Source organism: Anarhichas minor, unplaced genomic scaffold, assembly GCF_050575085.1.
Source record: "Anarhichas minor isolate MPS153535 unplaced genomic scaffold, ASM5057508v1 ptg000058l, whole genome shotgun sequence".
NCBI lineage: Eukaryota > Metazoa > Chordata > Actinopteri > Perciformes > Anarhichadidae > Anarhichas > Anarhichas minor.
The window spans coordinates 9,402,474-9,425,202 of NW_027466504.1; the positions used below are offsets into that span (position 1 = coordinate 9,402,474).

At 43.0% G+C, this 22,729-nt stretch overlaps 1 protein-coding gene across 3 annotated transcripts in view; it reads left to right on the top strand.

Moving 5' to 3' along the window:
• The window catches only part of macrod2 (mono-ADP ribosylhydrolase 2), a 377,161-nt gene that overhangs the window by 244,247 nt on the left and 110,185 nt on the right, over positions 1–22,729 (top strand). For all 3 annotated transcript variants that reach the window (XM_076077082.1, XM_076077083.1, XM_076077084.1), the window contains exon 6: positions 15,244–15,365. In XM_076077082.1, the coding sequence (XP_075933197.1) occupies positions 15,244–15,365 (122 nt within the window). The remainder of the gene's footprint in view (positions 1–15,243; positions 15,366–22,729) is intronic.

Sequence of the window (22,729 nt, forward strand, 5' to 3'; positions counted from 1 at the left end):
AACGAAAAAAAAAAACCTTGGCTTTAGTATTGTTGATTATGTGTTATAAGCTGCTTAGAGCTACCATTAGTGTTCGGGGCATAAATCCCTCTCTAATATCTTCATATTTCTGTGAAAAAATCTCCTTCAAACAACTGTATTTATTTTCGCTAAATATGTAATTTTACAGGATTACATTTGAACCCATTATGATGACGTTAATAATTTTTCCTTCGCTCAATACTCATTTTCACTCAATAGCTTGCGAATCGCTGGAACCCCATTCAAAAAACAGATGGATTGGTGCATCGCTAATATTGAAATCCCCTGCTGTCACGTCTCTTTGCTGAGTAGATGCATGCTTCCTTCTGGTGGTGATACTGATGGTAGGGTTAGCTCGGTAGAAAGAAAGTATTGTCTATGAAACTGCTCACAACAAGGTCTGTCGATTATTATCAGCAACCTGGTCATGATTTCTGGAAAGAGACATTGCTGTTGAGTGTTTCAAATGTGTTGTTTTTGGCGTTTTAAACACCACAAGCCAAGTGCCATTATTATATATATATTGGAGAGAAGGCAGACATCTCTATGGCCGATAGCTCCAAAACTATCTAGATTGATAAATACCACTAGAGGTAAGAGGAAAAATATGTATTTTTAATTTCGGTGTGAAATGTCCCTTTTAAAATCCTAGTCGCAGTGGGTCCTCATCACTCATTACAACATGCTGTTCCGTAATAAAACATGAAGAAGCAAAAATAGTGATTAAACACTATAGAAGGTACTTGCAGGTACAGATGCGTTGAAAGCCCGAGCTGTGGGATATGCGTCAAATATCCCACAGACAATCTACACTGGCAGTGACTCTTAGAGTTTAATGAAGTTATAAACATGTTGCATCATCTTTTACTGAGTTATATAATTGTCTGCTCTGGGGCTTTGGAGTGTAATACTCATCTGTTTCTGTTGTTTATCCTGAAGTGTACATGCAGACCGACAGCTGCCTCCAATTGCTGTCCATCCTTTAGACTTTCTCTGTCTCTCCAGTCAGGTGTGGAGAACTATTTTCAGCCCCGTCTGAGCGGCAGCACTGATGTGTGCAATGTTTTTCACCTGCTCTTCATCAGTCCATTTCGTATCCAGAGCGGGTTTACTTTGAAGAAGTGCTATCTGGCTGATGTGCCTGTGTGTTTTTGGCTGCTTTGGGGGGGGGGGGCGGGGGATTTAAGAGGTTGTTTTTATTTTTTGCCTCTGTGCTAGAAGAGAATCCTCTCGACTTTTACAAGCCTTCTGTTCCGCACGGTCTGACTGCCCAGACGTACCTGAATGGAAAACAGTGTGTGTTCGACTGTTCTCTGATACATGAAAAGTAAAGGTTTTTATGAACTTCTATGGTCCTGTTTGGAGGCAGAAGTTTTTGATAACATCAATCTCGATTGATTTTCCCTGGATGAGAGAAGCAGCGACTGCTACGTATAACTGTCTACTTTTGTGAGTGTTTTTTCTCTTTTCATTTTTTCTGGACTTCTCTCGATCGGTGGCTCCTTATGTCAGGCTGAAAACTGAAATCAGATGGTGAGGCATATTTTAAAAGTCACCGTGGTGGTAGTAGGCATCTGCAGGATCTGGCAGAGAGGGAGACCTGCTTGTGGGCTTCAAGGCTCCAGGCCAAAGGATTTCTTTTAACCGGGGTGAAGCTGATGGCTGATTGCTCAGCTCACCTTCTGCAACTTGGAAGTAGAAAAAACAAACATTTACCCTTAGTCCTACTGTGTCTTCCATCCAGCACAAAGGTCCCACGGTAATTTCTCTTGCTCTCCAGTGTGCACGTCAGCTGAAAGAGCCAGCCTGCGCCATTTATCGCACACAACTAACAAGTTCTCATACCCCTGACCTGCACTCTGCTTGTGTAGAGACCACACATTGAAGCTCTTCTGCCACGTCAATCTAGCATAGTACCCCAAATTATCTCATTAAGCCCACATTTTTGTGAAAGTAAGATAAATGTTCATGCAGCATGTGGCTCTGATTGCCAAAATACTCTGAGGAACAAGAGACTGTTGTGCAAAAGGCCGGACTGCTATGAATTATGGGGGCTGTGGGGAGGGAGCAGGGATAGCCTCCCGTCCATCATGCTGCTGCACTCGGGGCCGACACTGCTCACAGCACTTGTGTTTGACCCAGCTAAATGGGGCCTCCCGTGTTTGTTAAACATATGAAAACATCAGCCTGTGTCATCGAAAGCTCACCCTAAAGTGCACTGTGCCATTAGTATCATTAATGCAGGCCTGCTGAGAGATGTAGCGTCACTCTGTTATCTCCTGTTTGCTTTCAGTATCTGATGGCTCTCACCGGTGGAGCTGGAAGGTTGCTGCTCCCCTTCTCTTCACCAAAGAGGACACCAGTTCAGCAAATGTTTCCTTTCTACATATAAACTGCCCACCCAAACTCCCTTTTTACATTATGTAAAAGTATATATATATATATATATATATATATTTGCAGTTAATGTACCCTGTCTGATGACATGACCAGATATCTAAACCACTCCTAGGAAGGAGGAAAAAGAACATTAATTATCCATTGTTTAAAACGGTTACCTCAGCATTTTCAAGAGCCTGTGTAAAGCAGTGACAAGGTCAAACTCTTGAGTTTAGTGTAGCGCTCAGAAACAGACCCCCGTAAATGTATGCATTCCAGCATTTCCCATGCCACTAAAAGGCAAGAGTTTATATGTGCTCTACTAAAGGCTTCTCCCTGGTGAGGCATAACAAAGTGAGCGTATGCACAGCGTGGCACAGCCCTCAGTGCAGAAATGGCTGCATCTATGATAAATACACACGAATTGCACTGAAACAGGTGGGGAGCCGACCGATGCTTCGCACGACTTGCCTATTTTCTAGACATAAACCTTTGCTAAATTCAGCCGTTCAACAGATTTCATTTGCGACACCGCTGTGAGACAGATAGACGGGGAGATGCAGCAAGAATTGGACGGAAAGAGAGTAGCAGAGATTGACAGAGGCACAGACAAAAAGGAGGGAGAATTGAAAACAAGACAGCACTGGGGGCTCCAACACATCATATAATGAGATTTTACTACACCATCAATTCAAAAGCATCAGCACCCAGTGCACGTGTTTTCACCGTGTGGCAACTTCAACTGTGTTCCAACATGTTTGATGTGTGCTGCGCCATGTGGCCATGTGTTATACTTTGAGTAATGTATTCCCATAGGAGTATGTTTCTTGTAGCTTTTGGTCGTGTTGCAGAAGCTGCACACTGTGTGTGTGTGTGTGTGTTCCCTGTCCTTTGAAGTATTATGAGGCAGGTGTGTACCACTGCTAGGTAGGTGCATTCTTTTTGTCGAGTCGCCCTCCCTGGAGGAGGTTGGTCACAGTTCGTCTTCATCCACATGGGACCCTGAAACTGTCTCCGTGGGTGTTTGCAGAGAGTATTGAGGAGGGCTGAGAGAAAGAGGAGTGTGAGAATGACCTCTATTTATTTCAATGGGGCCACCTCACAGAAGTTGTCAGTGCTGCCTCACACTGATGGGCAAGTTGTATAGCTGTAGTAGAGTATCTCATATGACTCTGGTCCTGTGAGACTGCTCTGGCTGGATGGGTCCCTGTCACAGCTTTTTCCGTGGAGGTACCTGAAACAGGCACAGATAAGAGCCTGCTCCGGTGGCCCTCTCACATGGAGCAGTAATGGGGCCATACCCCAGTTCCACTGGCTGAAGCCTCGGAAAAATAGGACTGCCGTAGTCATTCTGCTGTCATTTCAGGGAGGTCAGACTCTGCACTAGCAAAGTGCCCGCGGGTGATGCAGAAAAAGATAGAACATTTTTCTGAATGCTGCTATTGTGGTGGGCTGGCATGGTGGCTTGATGGTTTTGCTACGTCGCTTTCCCGCAAGAAGAGCCCAAAATATATTCCCAGCCCCATTTGCATTGTTGTCATACCTATGTTTGCACTGGTTTCCCTGTAACTGCACCAGTTCAGTGAAAACAAACCAGTGAGGGATAGACAACATATCATCCCTCTGAAAATGCTTGAATGGTTTTTGCCTCTCCTAATGCGTTATGGAATTGTTTGTCAAAATGAGATAATATGTACAAAGTACTATGTAGCTGCGGTGGTAATCTGGAAGAGAACAGCTAACGTCGAACAGATTAGCTGCATTGCATCCCTCAGGCCCACATTACCCAGGCAGCTGGTTCAGTAGTGAAGGAGATAGTTTGTTGTGATTAGTCTTGTAATTAAACTGCACAGGCTATGAATACATGAGTAATGAGTGGCACCCTGGATGTGGAGGGAGTTGATAAGTGGGCTGTCTATTTGGTGGAGCTTTGGGCTAACAGGAAGCTAAAGCCCCAAACGGAGGTGTACACGGATAGCCGCGGACTTCACAGACGTGTAGTAGTTCTGTCCGTACTGTCCGCTTTAAGGACACATTCCACACATGTGCGGTAGGTCGCTACGCTGCCGCGTAGTGAAGCACAGTAGCCATTCAGACTGTCTGCAAGGTCACAACATATTGGCGGTATGCAGATGTCCACACAGAGCCTTCACGTACACCCTTTGATGGCAAAATGTATGGCATGCGGACATTCACAGACCTTTGCTTACTCACGGATCAGGGAAGTATAACTTTGGCTTAAAGGTCACCCATGCTCAGCAAAATGCAGAGAATAGGTAAAGGATGGAAAAAGTCCCACTACTTTCATTTTCTCCACACTTTTTTTTATTGTAAAAAGAAAAAAACATTCCACATTGTAGGGCATTGAACTGATGTACAGATTATTATGGTTCCAAAACCTGTGAATAAATGAATCGACCAATAAATTAATAACATAATTGAGCAAACAAATTTGCAATGTTTCCCTCTCCTTTCTCTGCTCGTTCACACAAAACTAATAAGAATAAAAAGCATTGTTATTTATACAGAGATCACGCACAAGTACTTTCCAGAGCAGGGCCAGATTAAATACCCATTTCACATTCACATAAGACAGGGCTCAGTCCAGCCTCGGGGAGAGAGCGGCTCTTTCAGCATGAGATGATGCAGCCCCCTGCAGTTTTTTCTTATTGCAGCCTCGTGAATGTCAGCATGTTAGCAACTGTCTGACAATTTTTTTGATATGTCGTAACAAGATTCTCAAAGGCCTTGTGGCATTATCATATTACTTTGAACTCCCAAAATAAGAGAGAGCAAAGAAAACGAAGCGTCCTCCTTCTCAGTGCTTCAGGGCCACACTTAGGTCTACACATGCCAATATTGTGGAGTTCTTCATTTATTTGAAAGAGCAGAAGGTTCAAAAGTTATTATCTGATTAACAAAAATATTTATTTGCTTCGGGCTATAATAAAAAGCGACCCACTTTTTCAAGACTTAAAGAAGCAAACGGGATCATAGAAGCTGACAAAGTTGAAAGCACAAAGATGAAGCTAGTGGATCATTTTGGTAATTTTTAGCTCCGTTTTAAATTAGTAAACAAACAAAGTTGTCATTTAAAAATGCACTGTGTTCAGTTGTTATTAAACTGTCTAGATACACTGATGCTTCGATAGTAGTTTTAGTGCAAACACTTGGTTTTGAAAAGCAAATCTGTTGAAAATGATGAGTGCATTAATGAGCACAATATTGAGAAGCATATGTATACATTTTTGAATTATGTTTTGTGTGACTTCATGGCTTCGCAGGAGAAGAATTTAGTTTGATTGTGCGCTGGTCCCATGTCAGCTGGTGAGGGTGAATACTATAGTGCCACACCATACTACTTATTCCCATTTCCTTACCCTTACTTACCCAAACACAGACTTGAATGCGCCTTTGTAATTAATGTCATTAGGATAATTTGGGGAGCGTGTGGCACATGTTGCTGGAATGAGAACGTGCTTAATCTCTCCACCCGCAGTGTCTTTCTCCATCAAATCCACTTCGGGTGCATATGTCTTAATTGAAATGATGGGTAATAGCATCTGTGAAGACCACATCACTCTCAGTCTCCCTGCAGCTGTGCCTCCACAACTGTGTGTGTGTGTGTGTGTGTGTGTGTGTGTGTGTGTGTGTGTGTGTGTGTGTGTGTGTGTGTGTGTGTGTGTGTGTGTGTGTGTGTGTGTGTGTGTGTGTGTGTGTGTGTGTGTGTGTGTGTGTGTGTGTGTGTGTGTGTGTTAAACCTTGCTGACATTTGAAAGATTCATGAAGCCCAACTCACCAGCTCAAGGACCTCGCTGCTTGCACAGACCCCTGTAGAATTAGGATGTACTTCCCCGGCTGTTTGGTTCCCGAATCAGAGAAATGAAGAGATGCAGTTGAAGGCAGGTAACAACATCACAGCCGAATGTTCAGTGGCAGAGATGAAGGGCTATTCTCGCGCTGTATTGTGCTTTGTTTTGTACAGTTAATACAAAGCAAACGGAGCAGGTTGCTTTTAAAGCTCCGCCTTAACAGGGCTCCTTGCTGCTGGGGAACCGGCAAGTGAACAATACATGTTGTAGATCCCCACCGTACTTGATTGTATAGATTATGTCCGCCCATTGAATTCAAATTTAGCTGACTTACCTGCAGTATTCCAGCCCCATCTGACTCCTAAACAGCATCTCTCAAAGGTGTTTCTAAGGGGGTCCATGTTCCAAAACCTTCCTCACAACATGAATGTGGTTGACCCAGCAGGGTCTGCTTCCTGTAACACACAACAGTGTCACCGCATGGTGGTTCTGAGCCGCATCACCACACCTGCAGAGACACTACAAACAAACTGATACCTGTAGATGCAGAGTGAGTGAGACACCATGGTTGTAGTTGCTGTGACAGTATAGCTAAAACTGACAACATCTCCCTTTGCACGCTCACAATTTGCTCAACAAAGGTATGATTGTATGTCAGTTATTATCCTTTCATTCTCTAGTGTATAGATTGTGTGCCTTAGGTGTTGTGTGTGCAAGTGTTCCACGTGGATGCATCCCGATCTTACACATGCATTTTCACTTGATACCATTGTACACTTCAAACGGTATTGTGTTGGTGTGCTCTTGACGCCTACAAATTGCCACCTTGCATGGCAAAACTACCTTCATATTCACATTTTATTCAAAACATTCACGGGATGTTTAGAAAACCTGGGAAAAGAGCAAGCAGCAGAGCTAGCGAACACTGTTGAGAGCAGTGTCACCTGGCAGCTCATTCGAGCGTAGAGGAATGTTATAGAAAGCCCAGCGCAGTGGAAACAGCTGGCGGTGCAGCTCAGTGACTTGCTCCCTCTGTCTTTACTCTGGGCCTGTCGTCCCTGTAGACACTACCGGGGACACTTTTACAGCTTGTGTACAGCAAAACAATCATCCCAATGTTCTTGTCCTGTTTCACGCACACACATACACCAATCGCATCTTCTGTTCGGTACAGTAAAGCAGCAAAGAAAATGTGCGCAAGCAGGCTGAGGGATGATTTTCCAATTAAGTGGTCTTTGCATTCACTCGGAGAGCTTCTTGACATTTGAAGGCGGACTGGATTGTATTGTACCGCACTTTATGTGTGTGCGTGTGCTGTATGTGCATGTCTGTAGTGTAACTCTGGGAGATTGAAAAAATCCCACAGGCGTAGTGATTGACAGTGTGGAGAAGTGCTGAACAGTGCTTCATGAAAATACCATGCTTCTCGAGTCGCTCAAAGGGTGACCTACTCTTCAAATGGAAAAGAATGGCACGGAAGAGGCCTCAGCATCCTGCACATCAAAAGTGACTCATTTACATAACCTACAGTAAGGTCCATGCACAAAACACATCAGCGTGATTCTAGCTATTTTTTGTTTGAACTGTTATTAAATAATTATGAGTCCTAATCAGCAGCAACAGCCCTGTGATATTGCACGTGTGCACGATGCTCTTTTGTCATCTCTAACTGCCCCTCTGTTTAGGTGTGACAGCATCTCAGTGACACTCACAATGGACGACCTCTTTGAAAGCCAAGAGTATGAATAATCACTGAGACACCCCTAATCCATTTTTTAAAGAAGTGAATATTAATGCACTTACAACTGTATCTGCTCGACATGCGGTAGAAGATGTCAGGTCTGCAAATACCCCCCCCCCCCCCCCCTCTCAGACCGGAGCTTCAGCGAGCGTTAGGGGATCACTCTGCACTCTCTGTCACCATGACAACGCCAGTTCTGTGTCCGAGTGGGTGTACGCACTTCATTTAGTAATCCTTAGCGACCGACATGGGAACAGCTGTGTGCGTGCTGAGAGGGTCCGGGCTAGCAATCACGCCAAAAGACACTTAATTACTAAAATGTGGTCACTCTGGTTGGTATTATGGAATTAGAATTCGAGTGGCGTCTACTGTAAACAGAACGTGCATTTTTATTGGAAAGTTTGACCTGAACTGGCACAGTGGCGCCGGTCGTGGTTTGCCTTTTACAGTGAGCTGTATGTTCACTGAGGTATGCTGTGATGAGGAATACAAATACACTCACCCCATTAATTAATCTATTGCCACTAAGCCACCTAAGAACCATCAGGGAGTTGTGTTAACCTGTCTTAAGTGCCAAGACATCAACTCTGTCACCCACACAACCCCCTGACTCACACTCTCTCTCACACACACACACTGTACACATACACACTCTTTAAGGCTGAGAACCTGCAGCCTTCTCCCCCAATCTTAAGCAGTTCTCTTAGTTTTTATCTTTTAACATTTGAGCACAAATGTTAATCTTGTTAAACCTTACTCAATCGCTTCCCTGGTTAAAAGCTAATTACGTCATTTAGTAGAAGAAAATGTTACCAACCACGTCCTACCTTTTCTCTCTCTGACTAACAATACTAAATTGTATTTTTAAGTTGCTGAGTATGTGAAGAGAAACCCGGACAACCCGGTGCAGAATTGCTCTTTAAATCTATACCATTGTGTTTACGCAGGAGGATCCTCACCTGCCACATGTCTTAAGACACAGTGTACCGCTCTGCCACACTGACAGTGAGTTACATGTACAGATGAAGGCATGGGAAACGCTGTAGAGCCCGTTTAAGCAAGATGCAATCTCTCTTTATTTTTTTCCATGGGCCGTTGAAGAGCTTTGAAGAGATAGCTTCGTGACTGACAGAAGATAGACGTGTCCTCTCACTTCACAATGACTGGCACTTATTTGCTGTCATGTGTAGATGTGTGGAAGCAGTCACTAATGAAAACCGGCATGTATAGAAAAGTTTAAGGAATGATGCTTTATTTTGACTGGTTGGATCTGCTAAACAATGTTTATCAAGAGAATGAAATTACAGAGTAAACTGTAGTATATGGGATTATCACAATAATCATGATGAGAATAATAATATATTAGTAAATATGTCTTTAACTCTCATCTTCATGCAGACAACAGTTGACAGAAATGCACTGTACCAAGTACCACTTCTACAATGAATTCTGCAGTACAGATATTAACGCCGAGCAATTTATAATTCCCAATGAAAATGAATTGATTCTCAAAGGAAATTTTTATTTGTACTTTGAATGTAAGGTGCCATGAAAAAAAGACATCAAAATCGACTAATAGAGCTTGCTTATCAAAACAAGTGCCATGAGACCGAGGTCCGGGCTACGTTCATCACATGGCCACTTGAGGCTGTCTTCAAAAGCGAATCATTCCCCATAGACCCCTATATCATTTTAACATGTTTACGGCCTGGTACAAAAAATGCTTCTGATCCAGCAGATATCCCTGTTCATGACAGCTGTAGAGACACTTTGAGCTTCACAACAGCTGGCCACACACCTGTGGGTGTCTATGCTGGCCTCCTGTCATTTTAACCCATAGAGAGCTGTACAGCTATAGATTTCTTCCCTGTGTGCTTCATCGTTGAATTGCCCTTTCAATGACACTCCCTCTTCTGCACTGCTGTGTCTTGTTTCCCTTTTTGTTTTGTTTACGTTATCTGGAGGGGGAGACAACAACAAAAGGAATCCAATATATTAATGGCACACAGACGAGTGATTCCAGCGAGTGCTGTGTTACTTTATCGATCTTCTCTCTTCAATTTGCTCTGATGCATTACACTGTAAAGTCTGTCGAAATCAAGTCTCACGACACGAGACAGTTGGCAGTTGTTGCGCATCAGCGAGCGTCTTCTCCTGGATTTAAGAAACCCCAGCTGCGATTCACTTTCATCAGGAAGAATTTTGATAATAGAGCCTGCATTCTTTGAGATGGTGCTCAATTAAAAAACTCCATATGACTACATTCATATTACTTCAGCATTTCCATTGTGCTGATCCGCCCGCAACAGTGAGCGGTAGAGGCTCTCTGAGCTGCTGTTCCTCTTGACTTTTAGATGATCTGACTGATTTTCAGCATCAGTCATAGAAATGTACAGACACACTTAATTCTACTTGCAAGGCCAACGGTCCACTCTCCATACAAAATAGTGTCTGCCGTTAAATTCAATTTTGGCTGAATTTCTTAATGGACTCAAAAGTCATTATGTGCTTTGTTGATTCCTAAGTGTTGAGGATAATTGCCACGGGCAGCACGAAAGTGGTCTGATTATTGTCTGCTGGCTCTTGTGAATCATGATCGGTATAAATGAGGCCCCCATATCCACATATCTCTTTGGTACTAACAGTTGTTGGCAAGAGTGGGACCATTCAGGAGCAGTCACACTACAGTAAACGTGTTCAAGCCTTCCGTAGTTGTTATTATGAGGAATGGTAAAGCAGCCTCAAAGTCAGTGCAGGCAAGTAAAAATGAAAGATTGATTAGGCTCTGAAGTGCTGGTCCCTCCCTGAAATAGCACCGCACTTCTCTTCTAAATGAAGTCTGGGTATTTCAAAAGATTTTATAGTTGCTAAGAAAGTGGCGTCTTTGAAGTGAGCATGTCCCTTTGGTAGTTATTCAGCAGAAGAATATTTTAGTAGGCTTGTCTAAGATGTTCACACACATGCTTCAAAGTTGGTGTGGTGAAGGGTCATTTCGTGTCCTGTCCGTCCCGAGCAGGCTAGCCTTACCATTTATTTATTTTTTATTCATTTGCTCCTTATATAAGCCTTTTACTATCAAGAATGTATGGAGTCCCCATCTGATATGTATATTTTCCTACATAATGCAGCTGCACGGTAACCAGTAAAGCATATGCAATTTAGAGGAATATGTCAGGACATGTCAGTCATCTGAATAGGTCTGCATAAAATAAATATACATTCGGCGTCACAGTTGTTTTTCCTATAGTGTCCTTCAGTATTTTCTAAATCGGTGTCAGTCTGGAGCTGGTTTGAACAGGTATTTTACATCTCCAGCACAGAAAATAGTTACATGTCACTGATCACTCAAAATGTATCGGGCTTCATACAAGTCAGTGAAATGTTTTATCAGTCATCGTCAAATTGATAAATACAGGCATGTATTTGTTAAAATTGTGCAGTGATGTGAAATGTCACTGTTTAATAGCGCTGGTGTCTAGCGTCTCTACACACTGTTACCTCCTGCATTTAGATTATTTTTGGTTTTAATAAAGATAATGTTCCGTCTGATTTGAAGAGAACATTTGGTCTTGCATTTGCACTACTAACTGTAGTTATTATTGCACTCTGCACCTGATAGGTAAACATTTAAGAGCAACTTCCCCCTCGTACTTGCTCCATTAATCTCCAGGAAACCCTGCCGTTACAGAAACACGACACTCTCCCCAACAAACCAAAGGACAAGATCAGTCACACACTGAGGGTGCTGAGAGTATTCAGACAAAGGCATTCTAAAGTCTCCTCCCTATAATTGTATCCTATACTGCATATTTGCTGTGATTTCTTAACAACACGATAGACACGATGGCACTAAACAAAAAAGATAAAAACAACAATTGGCTGCAGCTTCCTACATGTTTCCCCATTTCAGTGCTTTTTTTATTGACGTTCAAGAATTGATGGGAGGAATGTGTGCTAATCATGGCACATTAGAAGTCTAGAACTGGCAGGCATAATGCATGCACTGTGGCACATTTGCTCCATTTAGAATGAGAACGACTGAGCAACAGTGTCACAGACTCCGCTGCATCCTTGTTAGGACAGTTTGTAGTCAGTAGCGAACCCGCCCATGCTGATGGAAACAGGATGCACATTCAGACATATGCAGAGCAAAGTAAATGCTTCCTGTTTCACTCGTGGCGTGTGTTGTAGAATGCAGAACACAATACAAAGTGTATCATCACAGCACAATAGACAATATCAGTCAATATGAGTGTCGTTATGGTATTCAACTTGGTCCTTACACCGAAACACATAATTATCTTTTAACTCCTATAAGCAGAAAAACAACCTTACAGGGTTGTTTTTGTCTTGTTGTTCTTTTTGTGTTGTTTTTCTGTGCAGAGCCTATGGGCTCATGGGGAAAGAAAGCACGGTTTGAATGGCAATCATCAGTCTTTGCTGGTTCAATTGTGTTACTGACCTTGTAGCCCCAGGCAAGAGACCACAATGAACCAATCCAGTGGAGATATTGGGTGAAAAAAACCATTGCTGGGAATGGAAGCTCATTAACTACTGGTGGAACTGGCAGGCCGAGGGTCTTGAAGGTGTGTAAAGCGGGGATTTGTTTGTGTGATAAAGAAGTGTTCCGTTGAATTCCTTAATGACTGAGTTTATATGCTCAGAGCGAACTGTGCTCGGTATTATAATCCTGTTGTTCTGGTCTGTTTTTTAACATGTTAATTTTGAGATGATTGGCTTTTTATTCCCCTGTCACGGGCATATTTATTGATTTATTCTTAACAAGTGAATCCATCTTTTTCTTTTAACAGGGTCAGGGTTGCAGAGTATGACGTTTGATGTGAAGGTCTGAACATGTTTTAAATGACTGATTCATTTGCCTTCAACATACTAAACTGAAGCATCCCTTTAATGTGTTTCACCAGGACATGTCTATTGATGTTCTTCTGCACCCATTATCATCCCCACATTCAAGGCTAACTCCCTGAAGTGCAGGAGGGCTGCTCGTAATCTCTTCAACCCTGCTAAGATAGAGATTTATGTGCCTCGTGTACGGAGGTCTCACAGAGATAATGGTATACATGTGTCGGTATGTGCTTCTGAGCAACGCAGAAACTCTGACACAGCCAAATGTGTCTGTCAGCTAATGGATGCAAATCATGATAAAAGCTGAGGGTCCTACCAGGAGAAAAGGAGCAAAGATGATAAAGACCCATGTTGGATGGATTATCTGTCAAAGCATTTCCAACTCTCATTGCAAAGAGCATCTCTGTATGATTTATGTATTGAATAACATCGCGGCTGAGTCTTCAAACACATTGGAAAATGAAAGTGTTTTTACAGGCAAGAGTGTCTTAAAGGTTAAATTGCCAACAGCTAACGCACTACACTGACATGCCCCTATTTATTAATATTACTTAAATGATCGAATGAATTGTATTCAAGTGTCCATGCAGAAGACTGGACTATTTACCGTACAAGTCAATTATGATTCAGGAAAGTCCCTCCAATTTACAGCAGATTAAAGCCCAGTAGAACCGTATTGCAAATCATCAGTGGACTTTGTTTGATTTAGAGAAAGGCTGTGCCTTTTTCTTAAAAATAAAAAAAAATCCAGTTCCTCCGAGACCAAGACTGGAGAGGTCATTTGTGTTTAAGTTTACAGAGATACTGAAGCATCTGTCAGAGTGTTTTGGAGCTCTACAGTAACTAACTGTCCTACCTGTAATATCCCTCCTTACTACACAGTGAAATGTATCTTTCACCTGACAGAAACACAGCTGTATAAATATTTATTTGATGCGGAAGTGTTGAGGGCACGAGTGGAGACGTCGGTACTGGTGAGATAAGACCTGTTTACATTTTCATGAGTTCACCAGCAGTCTGGTTTTTGGCGCTTGCCCACACTCTAATTGGCACGTTGCCATTCTTGTAGTGAAGAACTCCATGAATTATGCACGGAATACATCTTACCACGTGTCCCATTATAACCACGCTGTGCAATTTTCGGCCTGCTACTCTGGAAAGAGACAATCCCTCAGACAGCTCCATTCTCATTACAGCCCAACCTCAGCTTAGCCTTGTTTCCTACCTCTCTACAACACAAAGGCTCACCTCTTAAGCAACACCAGTGAAAGCCACTTGATTATAGTGGTTCCCCATGCATTCTATCATCCTGACCTATTAAGCAACCAGACATACAACTGAGAACTAAATTTAATCTATACATGATTTATGATCAAGTAGTAATATCGCTTACATTTATTCAGAGGGAAAGTGAGGCTAAGTGTTTAATATTATGAGTAAACGGTGAGGTTTAGTGTAAGAAAACACAAGGGGCCGCTGTGTTTCCCTCTCATGCCCTCACCTGAACCATGTCTGATTACTCAGTATTCAGACTTTGAACAGGGTTTAATATTTTAGTGGACTGAAATGAAGACTTGATGCGTTAAATTTCAGATGTCTGAGTCATAGTTGATCTATATTTAATGGGCCATGAATTGAGCCAATACTGCTGAATAAAGTAAAAGACTGATACTGTACACTCTAAAACTGCTTTTGAACACATCCATGAATCATGGCCTTGTGAATTATGGTTTTCAACGGCATGGTGTTGCATCCGCACCTTGATGACCTTTTTGAGAAGTTCTCAGGTTTTGTAGCACTTTTTATACAGTTGGGTTTTGTGAAATTGCGTTCTGCTCTGTGGGTGATGCAGAGTTACTTCTCTGTTTATTGCTGTTGACCTGTCCTGCCCAACTCTCAGAAGGCCAAGGGTAGTCAGGCAGAATGCTGAAGATTATGTTTCTGTCAAGTCACTGCTTAGATTCTCCTATTTTCCTGTCATCACTCCTGTGATTCAATTAAGAGTCTGCATTCCTCCGTCTGGCCAGGCCAGACAAGGAGGGCCGTGATTTACAGGTAAAGACATTACTGTGTGAAGGGAAAGAGAGTACAGGGAGAGATATGAATATTTGAGGAGATGGCATAAAAGAATCTTGTAATTGATTTTCTATCTAAGCTGCCATTTAATTTACTGAATAAATGCATTCAGCTCAGGCTGTGGGTTGTTCGTGCCGTCCCCGTTGTCTCATTGAAGACAAACTTAATCGTATTTTGCGATGATGTCGATGAAGATTTTGCAGATTCTAAAAACTTTGGCTCGGCTGCATGGCAGCATTGCAGTTATCCTCACACTACACAGTACTGCTAGAAATGCCACCAACCATACAACCTTGCTACATGCAGGCTGTGCTGAATTTGGCTTTTTGTGTCGTCCCCTTCTGACAGATGTGATCCACACCGTGGGCCCGGTGGCCAGAGGTCATGTGGGCCCTACCGAGACCAATGACCTCACCTCCTGCTACCAGAACTCCCTCAGGCTGATGAAGGAGCATGACTTGAGCACTGTGGTGAGTACAGTACACTGAGGAGAAATATGTGTCTGTTCTGTGCAGCTTGAAACAAGTAAATTATGTGCCTCTGTGTTTTTGTTTGACAGACAATAAGCCTTCAGTGGGAAAAGCTGTTTGAAAAGTTTTGGAAATTTGGAAAAGGTACAAGAACAAAAGGATTTAGCATCTTTCATTTCAGATACAGTTCTGAAAAGCCTTAATCTTCTTTATTTAAACAAAAGCAACAGAGAACACAACAGAATGGTAGTGTTTCATGTTTGTCAAATGAAGGCTTTCATGCCGACTACTTTGGCTTGTGATTAAATGAAAGGCAGGCCTTTGCTTCCATCACTCCACATTGCCACTGCACAAAACGACACAGTTTTTCCTTCATCGTTTGAGAAGCTAGAAAACTGTGACCTTTCTTAAATTCTCTAATGGTCTTGACGCAGATTTTTTGATTTGCGATCTTTTATTTCCAACAAATGAAATGTTTTGCACCCGAGAGTTATTTCAGAGGTTTTGACTCTCGTGTATGTCTGTGCCGCCTCTGAAAGATGCATTTTCTGCTTTAAAACACCGGGATAATGCCCACACAATCCACAGCGGAGTGATCATTCACACACTACCCAGGTGTCCTGGCTGCTCTGGACCGTATGTTCCAGTCTGGTCCATGTGATATATGGATTTGCCCTGCCCAAATAGGGTAAACAAATCAGTATCACACCATTTTCTGCACCAGCATACAGCCCCACAGCCTCATCAGAGGCCAATCAATAGAAGTACTCACCAACAGAGAGAGGAAGATGTGCCAGTTTCATTACCCATGATTGTGACAAAATTCCTGCTCTGTTGATGACCTTAGAGTATGAGTGTCACAGACTCTTCTAGGTAGCAATTAAATGGATTGTGACTGAAGTTGTTGTGGTAAGTGCTTTTGAAGTTTTATCAAAATCAGCAGCATGCCTGCTGAACAGCCACATCCACCAAGATATGATGAGCCACAAGCATGACATTACATTACAATGTCATTTAAACAATAGAATCATTTAGTCTAGTGAGCTTGGAGGCTTCAAGGGCAGAGGCGAGGCCTGTTCTGCAGCTCCGGGCCCTTCAGGCCTCAGTGCAGCAACACAACACCAGCTTGTCTGCCTTCAATTCACCAATGTTCCACTCCTCACTCTGTGTCTGGCACATTCCAAAAGACTTATTTAGTTGAGGCCGATCTCTTGATTTATTTATCCAATTATCCATATATTTATAGGAAACAGAGTTTCTGTTTTACTGGGAGCAGCTTGGATCCTGTCTAATGTATTTATACAGCTGCTCCCCGTTGAGCAGGCCTTCAAAGAAAACAGTGGTGTTGTGTGAGTGACTGGCCTTGGAGGATGAGCCTCGTCCTTACATTATCTCAGCCACAGTCCATTTCGTCTCTCCTTGCTGCAAGGACAACAGAAAGTCTTTTCACCAAAAGCAGAAATGGCTGGATGAGGCCTTGATCGAGCCTTTTCTTGATATGCAAGACTTATTTGAACAGAGGCTGTAAGGGTTCTTTACTCCAAATTGTTGTTAACAGACAGTCTTGCGGTCTCTTGGCGCAGACCACAATGAGTCCAAGTTTTTGGTTAGCTGATCAGCACTAAGCCCATTTTGACTCATCTGAAAGGGTCTCACTGTGAGTTTTGCTGTGTGAGAGAAATAAGAGATCCCACCGAAGACGGGCACCCTGCCAAGTGGGTCTACAAAGTGGGCAAAAGAGGGGGGCTACATTTGGGAATCCTAGACGGCCAGCTCCCTAATGGGGATTCCAGGGCATTACAAAAGGAATAGGAGTCAAAACAAAGCCTAACACAAAATAAACTTGAGCATGAAAGATTAAAAAGAAGCAGAGCTTGGTAGTTAATCCCTGTTTCTTAGGGCTCAAAGCCACCCTTTAGGCTACGAAACAGTACGGCTATCACAGCCAGCCGTCTCATCAAACTCTTCTTGTGACTGTAGTATGTCAAGACAGAGACATCACTGGGAATACCAGAGAATTCCAGGGCTGGAAATGCATTTCCTTTACCTTAGGGCAGCTCAGTGTGTATGACTGAAAATGTACTCGTATCCCCAGAAGTCAGAAATGAGATAGAAGAGCTTTCCCTGTCCCTATGTGATCAGTGTGGCACTGATTTAAGGCTCTACTGGGACGGAACTGGGGAAGATGGAAAATGTGACTTTAAGACAACCTAGGGCAATTCCTGGCCGAGTATCGGGGTTGTGTCTGAGTTTTTGTGTTGTATTCTTGCCATTGCATAAAATAGAACTACCGTATTTTCCGCACTATAAAGCGCACCGGATTATAAGGCGCACCTTCAATGAATGGCCTATGTTAGAACTGTTTTTATATATAGGGCGCACCGGATTATAAGGCGCATAGAATAGAATAGCGTCGTAAGCGTGTCTCTTGAAAGGTGCCATTTTGGGGTCTTTATACACACAAGTGGTGTTGGACTAGGAGTAAGCACAGTACCGGTGTTTACCGCGGTGCGGCTTTGTAGTTTACCAGTCGTACTGAAACATTTTGACAGAGCGCCGTGTACAACCAGTATGGATCAACCAATTAACCAATTGATCCATATATAAGGCGCTCCGGATTACAAGGCGCACTGTCGTTTTTTGAGAAAATTAAAGGCTTTTAAGTGCGCCTTATAGTGCGGAAAATACGGTAATTTGAAAGTAATAGCATTAATAAATAGTCCATAAAGTCTTCCCTGTGGGACAGCTCAGACAGTGGATCGTGAGGGCATTGAAATTAGACCCCTGTTTCATTGTTTTACTTTTGAGATAATTGGCAAGATTTCTAAGTTATGTTAGTGCCAAGAATTTTTTTTTTTGTATAACACTGAAGACATTCAGCATCAAGAGTTGCATTAAAAATCTCAAATTTAAATTGTATTAGCTTTTTTTATATGTAAATAAAGGCTTAAAACTCTTACTCATTGATACTTTGCCAAGCCGATATTGGCTGAGCTGTAAAGGCAGATGTGCACATTTTGTTTGTGTCTACCCTTTGCCCACAGGGCACGCCGTAAGTACAGGATGCGGCTCTAAGCCCTACGGAGGGATGGCCTTCAGATGAAAAATGAGCCAAGAAACCTGCCGTTTAACCCTCACACTGACGTTGAGAGCTATCTGGAACAGTCCAGGCTCTCAAACCCACACTCTGTCTTTCTCTCTGAATAGATATCCGATGGCTGGATGGCCTATTGAGTTCTGTTTTCCAAGTGATTTGGCTGCAGTGCATGCTGGAAAGTGATAGCGTGTGTTTGTGCCCATGTGCATGCACCCACTAAGGCTTTTACGTGCATCTTCCAGGGGCATCTAAATGTGCCTGTGCAGTGGCAATGTTCTTTCATTTCTTCCCTGCCTAGAGGACTCTTATGCTTCAGTGCTTTTTTTATTTTTTTGCTTTTTTTTGCTGCGGCTGAAAGAGCAGCAGGCTGTCACAGCTCCCTGGGCTCTGACTGACCACAGCCAGGATGCAAGCGTGGTCGGTCGGGCTCTGCAACATCACACAGGGGAGCCGTGGGAGCGCTGCAGCCTGTGAGCAGAGTTGCAGCTCTGGGCTGATGAGCAGCACGTTGTCAAACAGCCCCCTCCTCTGCCCAATGCCTGTTACACTACAGAATGTTGTTCGCTTCCAAAGGAGGCTCAGGTGAGGAGCCAAACAGGAACCAAAGAAAGAAATATGCATTTTTGGTGGATTCATTCTAGACATGAATTGTGATAATAACACCCACGCTGGTAGAAGCAGTGAAGATGCTCTAGCAGGCTATCAATATTTGCTGGAGCCAGGACACATTAAATAGGTCTCCTCATGGTTTCTCTGATATACAGAGCATGACAATATTTTTGCTCCATTTGGAAACAGCTGATATTGTTGGGGAAACTCGCCACTCAGCAGTACCAAACTATTCTACGGAAGATTATTTGTAATCTATTTTTGTGTGAAGATGCAATGATATGCAGATGTTTAACCTCTGACAGACACTGACTGCAAATCACATTCTACTGAAACTGAAAGAATAATTTCTTCCAGTCAAGACTTTTATTACAAAGTGAAAGACAAAGTATTCACGTCTGCGTATGTGCATTTTAACGATACACTCATGGGTGTGTGTGTCTACTGTATCCGTGTACAGTCACACTCTGGAGGGGCCTCCTTCCCCAAAGAGCTGGAAAGCCATACAGCCATACATGGAATTGAGGAGACGGTTAATGCAGGTCCCCTGTCTTGGTTAGTCATGGAAGGCTGCTCAGATTCTTCCCTGGAAGCAAGCGTAGCATCTGTCAGGCAGAAACAGACAGACTGTGTGGAGGGGGACACCACCATCTGGAAGCCATTCAGCCTTGAACTCTGTTTTGTTTTAGAGAATGTATTAAACACCCCTTAGACTGTGACCTTTAGAATGAAAGAATAACCATGTTTACCCAAAACATCATTATTGTTTCATTTAATTTAGCCTTCCTTTTGAGGCTTTGGGGAGTGTTCTGTTAAGACAAAATAACAAGGATTTTAGTCCCGAGGGTTTGGTGGCATAAAGATACAGCAAGCATTTTTGTTGTTGACTAATGATCTTGCTGCCAACTGAGCCTCCTTTTTGTTTATCATTTGACTAAGACAGGCTACAATTTGATGCTTTTCGAGACTATCTGTCATTAAGCTTTTTTTGCAGTGGGCTGGCAGCTGACAGCGCAGACAGCGACAGGGTTGCAGACTGCATTTAGTGGCCTCCTCTCTGACTCCCAGGCGGCCCTGGTAGTGTTTTGCAGTCATAACATGCTGGCTTCGAGGAGATCCAGCAGGGAAGCCACAAATTGCCCGTTGAGAAAAATTCTAAAAGCCAAGTGGATTGGGGATGAATGGTGTAGAATGATAGGATTAGCCACCCTTCTCCGTGGGCTCATTCCAAGGCTGCTGGAAGCATTCGCTCCCATCTATTTTGCCCGACTGTGTTCCCCAAATGCATTCCAACAATATCTTATAGTGACACAGCATGCACGCGCTGCTTGAAGATGACAGCCGATAGCCCCGACTAGACAATCTGTTTGACATGACAGGGACAGCAAGTGAAGAACAAACACTGCATCACCGGGATAAGTGTCCGTGCCCCCGAGGTGTCTTCGAGATAGACACCACACTGGGGTTTGTGAGGGCAGGTTGACTTTTTGGCCGAGCGGTTTTAAAAAGCTCTCCTCAGTTCTCAGGATTTTTATGAAACACGCTGTAGGTAACTTTTACTGTTTCACCTTTATTAATGTAGGTCACCGGCGATATTTGAAAATGTGTTTTTTTTACTGCAGCATTTAAGTGCACTGGAGGGTTTTTGTCATTATTTATGTTTCCAAATACTACCATATCAAACTTAACGACTTTGTACTCCACCCTATTCCATTTTGGTTTGCCGACTCCCCAAGTGATTAATTCATTTTCATTTATGCACTGAACAGATCGTGCACAAACTTTTCCTCTAACCGCTTCTCTACCCTTCCTCGTAAATTATTGTCCGCGAGTGCAAGCGACTCCAGATTTCATTATATAATGCCTGAGAGAAGCATGGAGGCCTGGTTGTGCACATACTTGGCTTCCAATCACAGCAAAGTAAACTGTGCCATTAATTGGGATAGAAGAATGAGAGGTTTACTGCTGATCTGCTTACACAACGCAGTTGGTCTTTGTGTCTCTATCGCCCAGAATTCCATCTAGCTCATACGTGGGACTCTGTTCACTCTCATTTTCTTTATGACAATATTTGGAGAACTTCACTTAATGCTATGATACAAAGAGGCAATAATAAAACGTTTTGCTTCTTAAGTCAGGTGACTATGTTTTTCTCATACCTATGTTTTTGTCTCACATTTAAATGTAAGCACATTGGTAATAACTTTTGTTCATGCTCTTCTCCAAACCAGCAGATACAGTTTATTTGTTTTTAGAAATTACAAATAATTAATTTGCCATTTTGTTTTTTTCTGTTCTACCTTGATATTGTGCTTTACTCCAAAATACAAGCGTTCTACCATTGTTTATCCCCGTGTTCATCCGGTTGAAGGGCTAGAGTAGAAAAAGACACCTAGCTAGTACAGTATGTGCTGCAGAGGACTTTATGTTATCCTAATCCCCCAATCAGCGACGAGCTGCAATATGCAGCGACTGGCTGACTGGCCTCCAGCCAGTCGTTGCTCGTAGCCCACTTCCACATACAGTACCTGCATGCGACGCAAAGGTTAATTAGACTGAAGCTTTCAAAAGGTCACGTCGACATTTAAATCAGCAACTGCTATTTGTCTGATCCGAATCATTGGCAATACTGTGCCAATTAGATCCAATTACACTGATAGTGGTTGTGGTAGTCTGCCACCTACTCTAAGTTAATGGCCATTGGAACACTAATTACTCCAGTGCCCTGATTCAAGAGGAGGCAACCACCGCAGGAGGTCTTGGTATAGGGGACAGACCTGCCACATCACCTTCCCTTTACAATCCTGTCAGGGAAAAACTATGTGAGGTGAAATATTAGGATATGTAAAATGTGACATTTCCCCACACCTTGAGAGGTGTAATCACAGTTGATGGGGATTGAAGAGGTATATCTCCTGAGTGTCTATGTGGAGTGGGCTGATGTGAGCATGCGTCTTGATTACAAGCTCAGGAAGTCCACAGCAATCACCAGAGAGACTAAACCCTGTCCCCTACAAAGGCTACTCTACCTAGATGTTCTGTGAGGGAAATGGCACGAGTTCTGTTCTAGATTAATGCGCTCTGACAATAATAAAGGCTCTTCAAATAATTTAAGTACTAAAGCACAGTCAAGTTGCATAAGACTCAGGCTCAGCACTCAGGCTGGTTTCACTTCATGTTTTTCTCTGCTGCTGTACCTTGCTGTGAGGAGCTCCTGGAGACGGGCTCCTGAATATCTATGAGGCTCACATCCCTCTGCGGTACTATCTGAGAATAGAAGCGTCAGCTCGCAACCAACTGAGTGACTGTCGGAGGAAGTTGTTGATTAGACAGATGTCTTTCCTGCCATGCGTCATGAGACGAGTACACCACAGTAAGCATGCATTAATCAAACATACCTGAGGAATGTGGGCAATACAGGAGAAACAAAAGGCATTTCTGTCTGTCTTTGTCCTTGCTTCACAACAAACCTCTGGTTTGACGTACAGAGAATACAAACAGGATCTACCCAAGGAAAGAATAGTTGAGTGACAATTAGCAACATCTCATACAGAGTCATTTGTAACAACGCTGATTTTCAAAGTAAGTCTCAAGTCATTTGCCTGTGGAAGGCTGCTTTTGGATTGCAATGTTTCCGACAAGAGAAAAACTGGAGTAG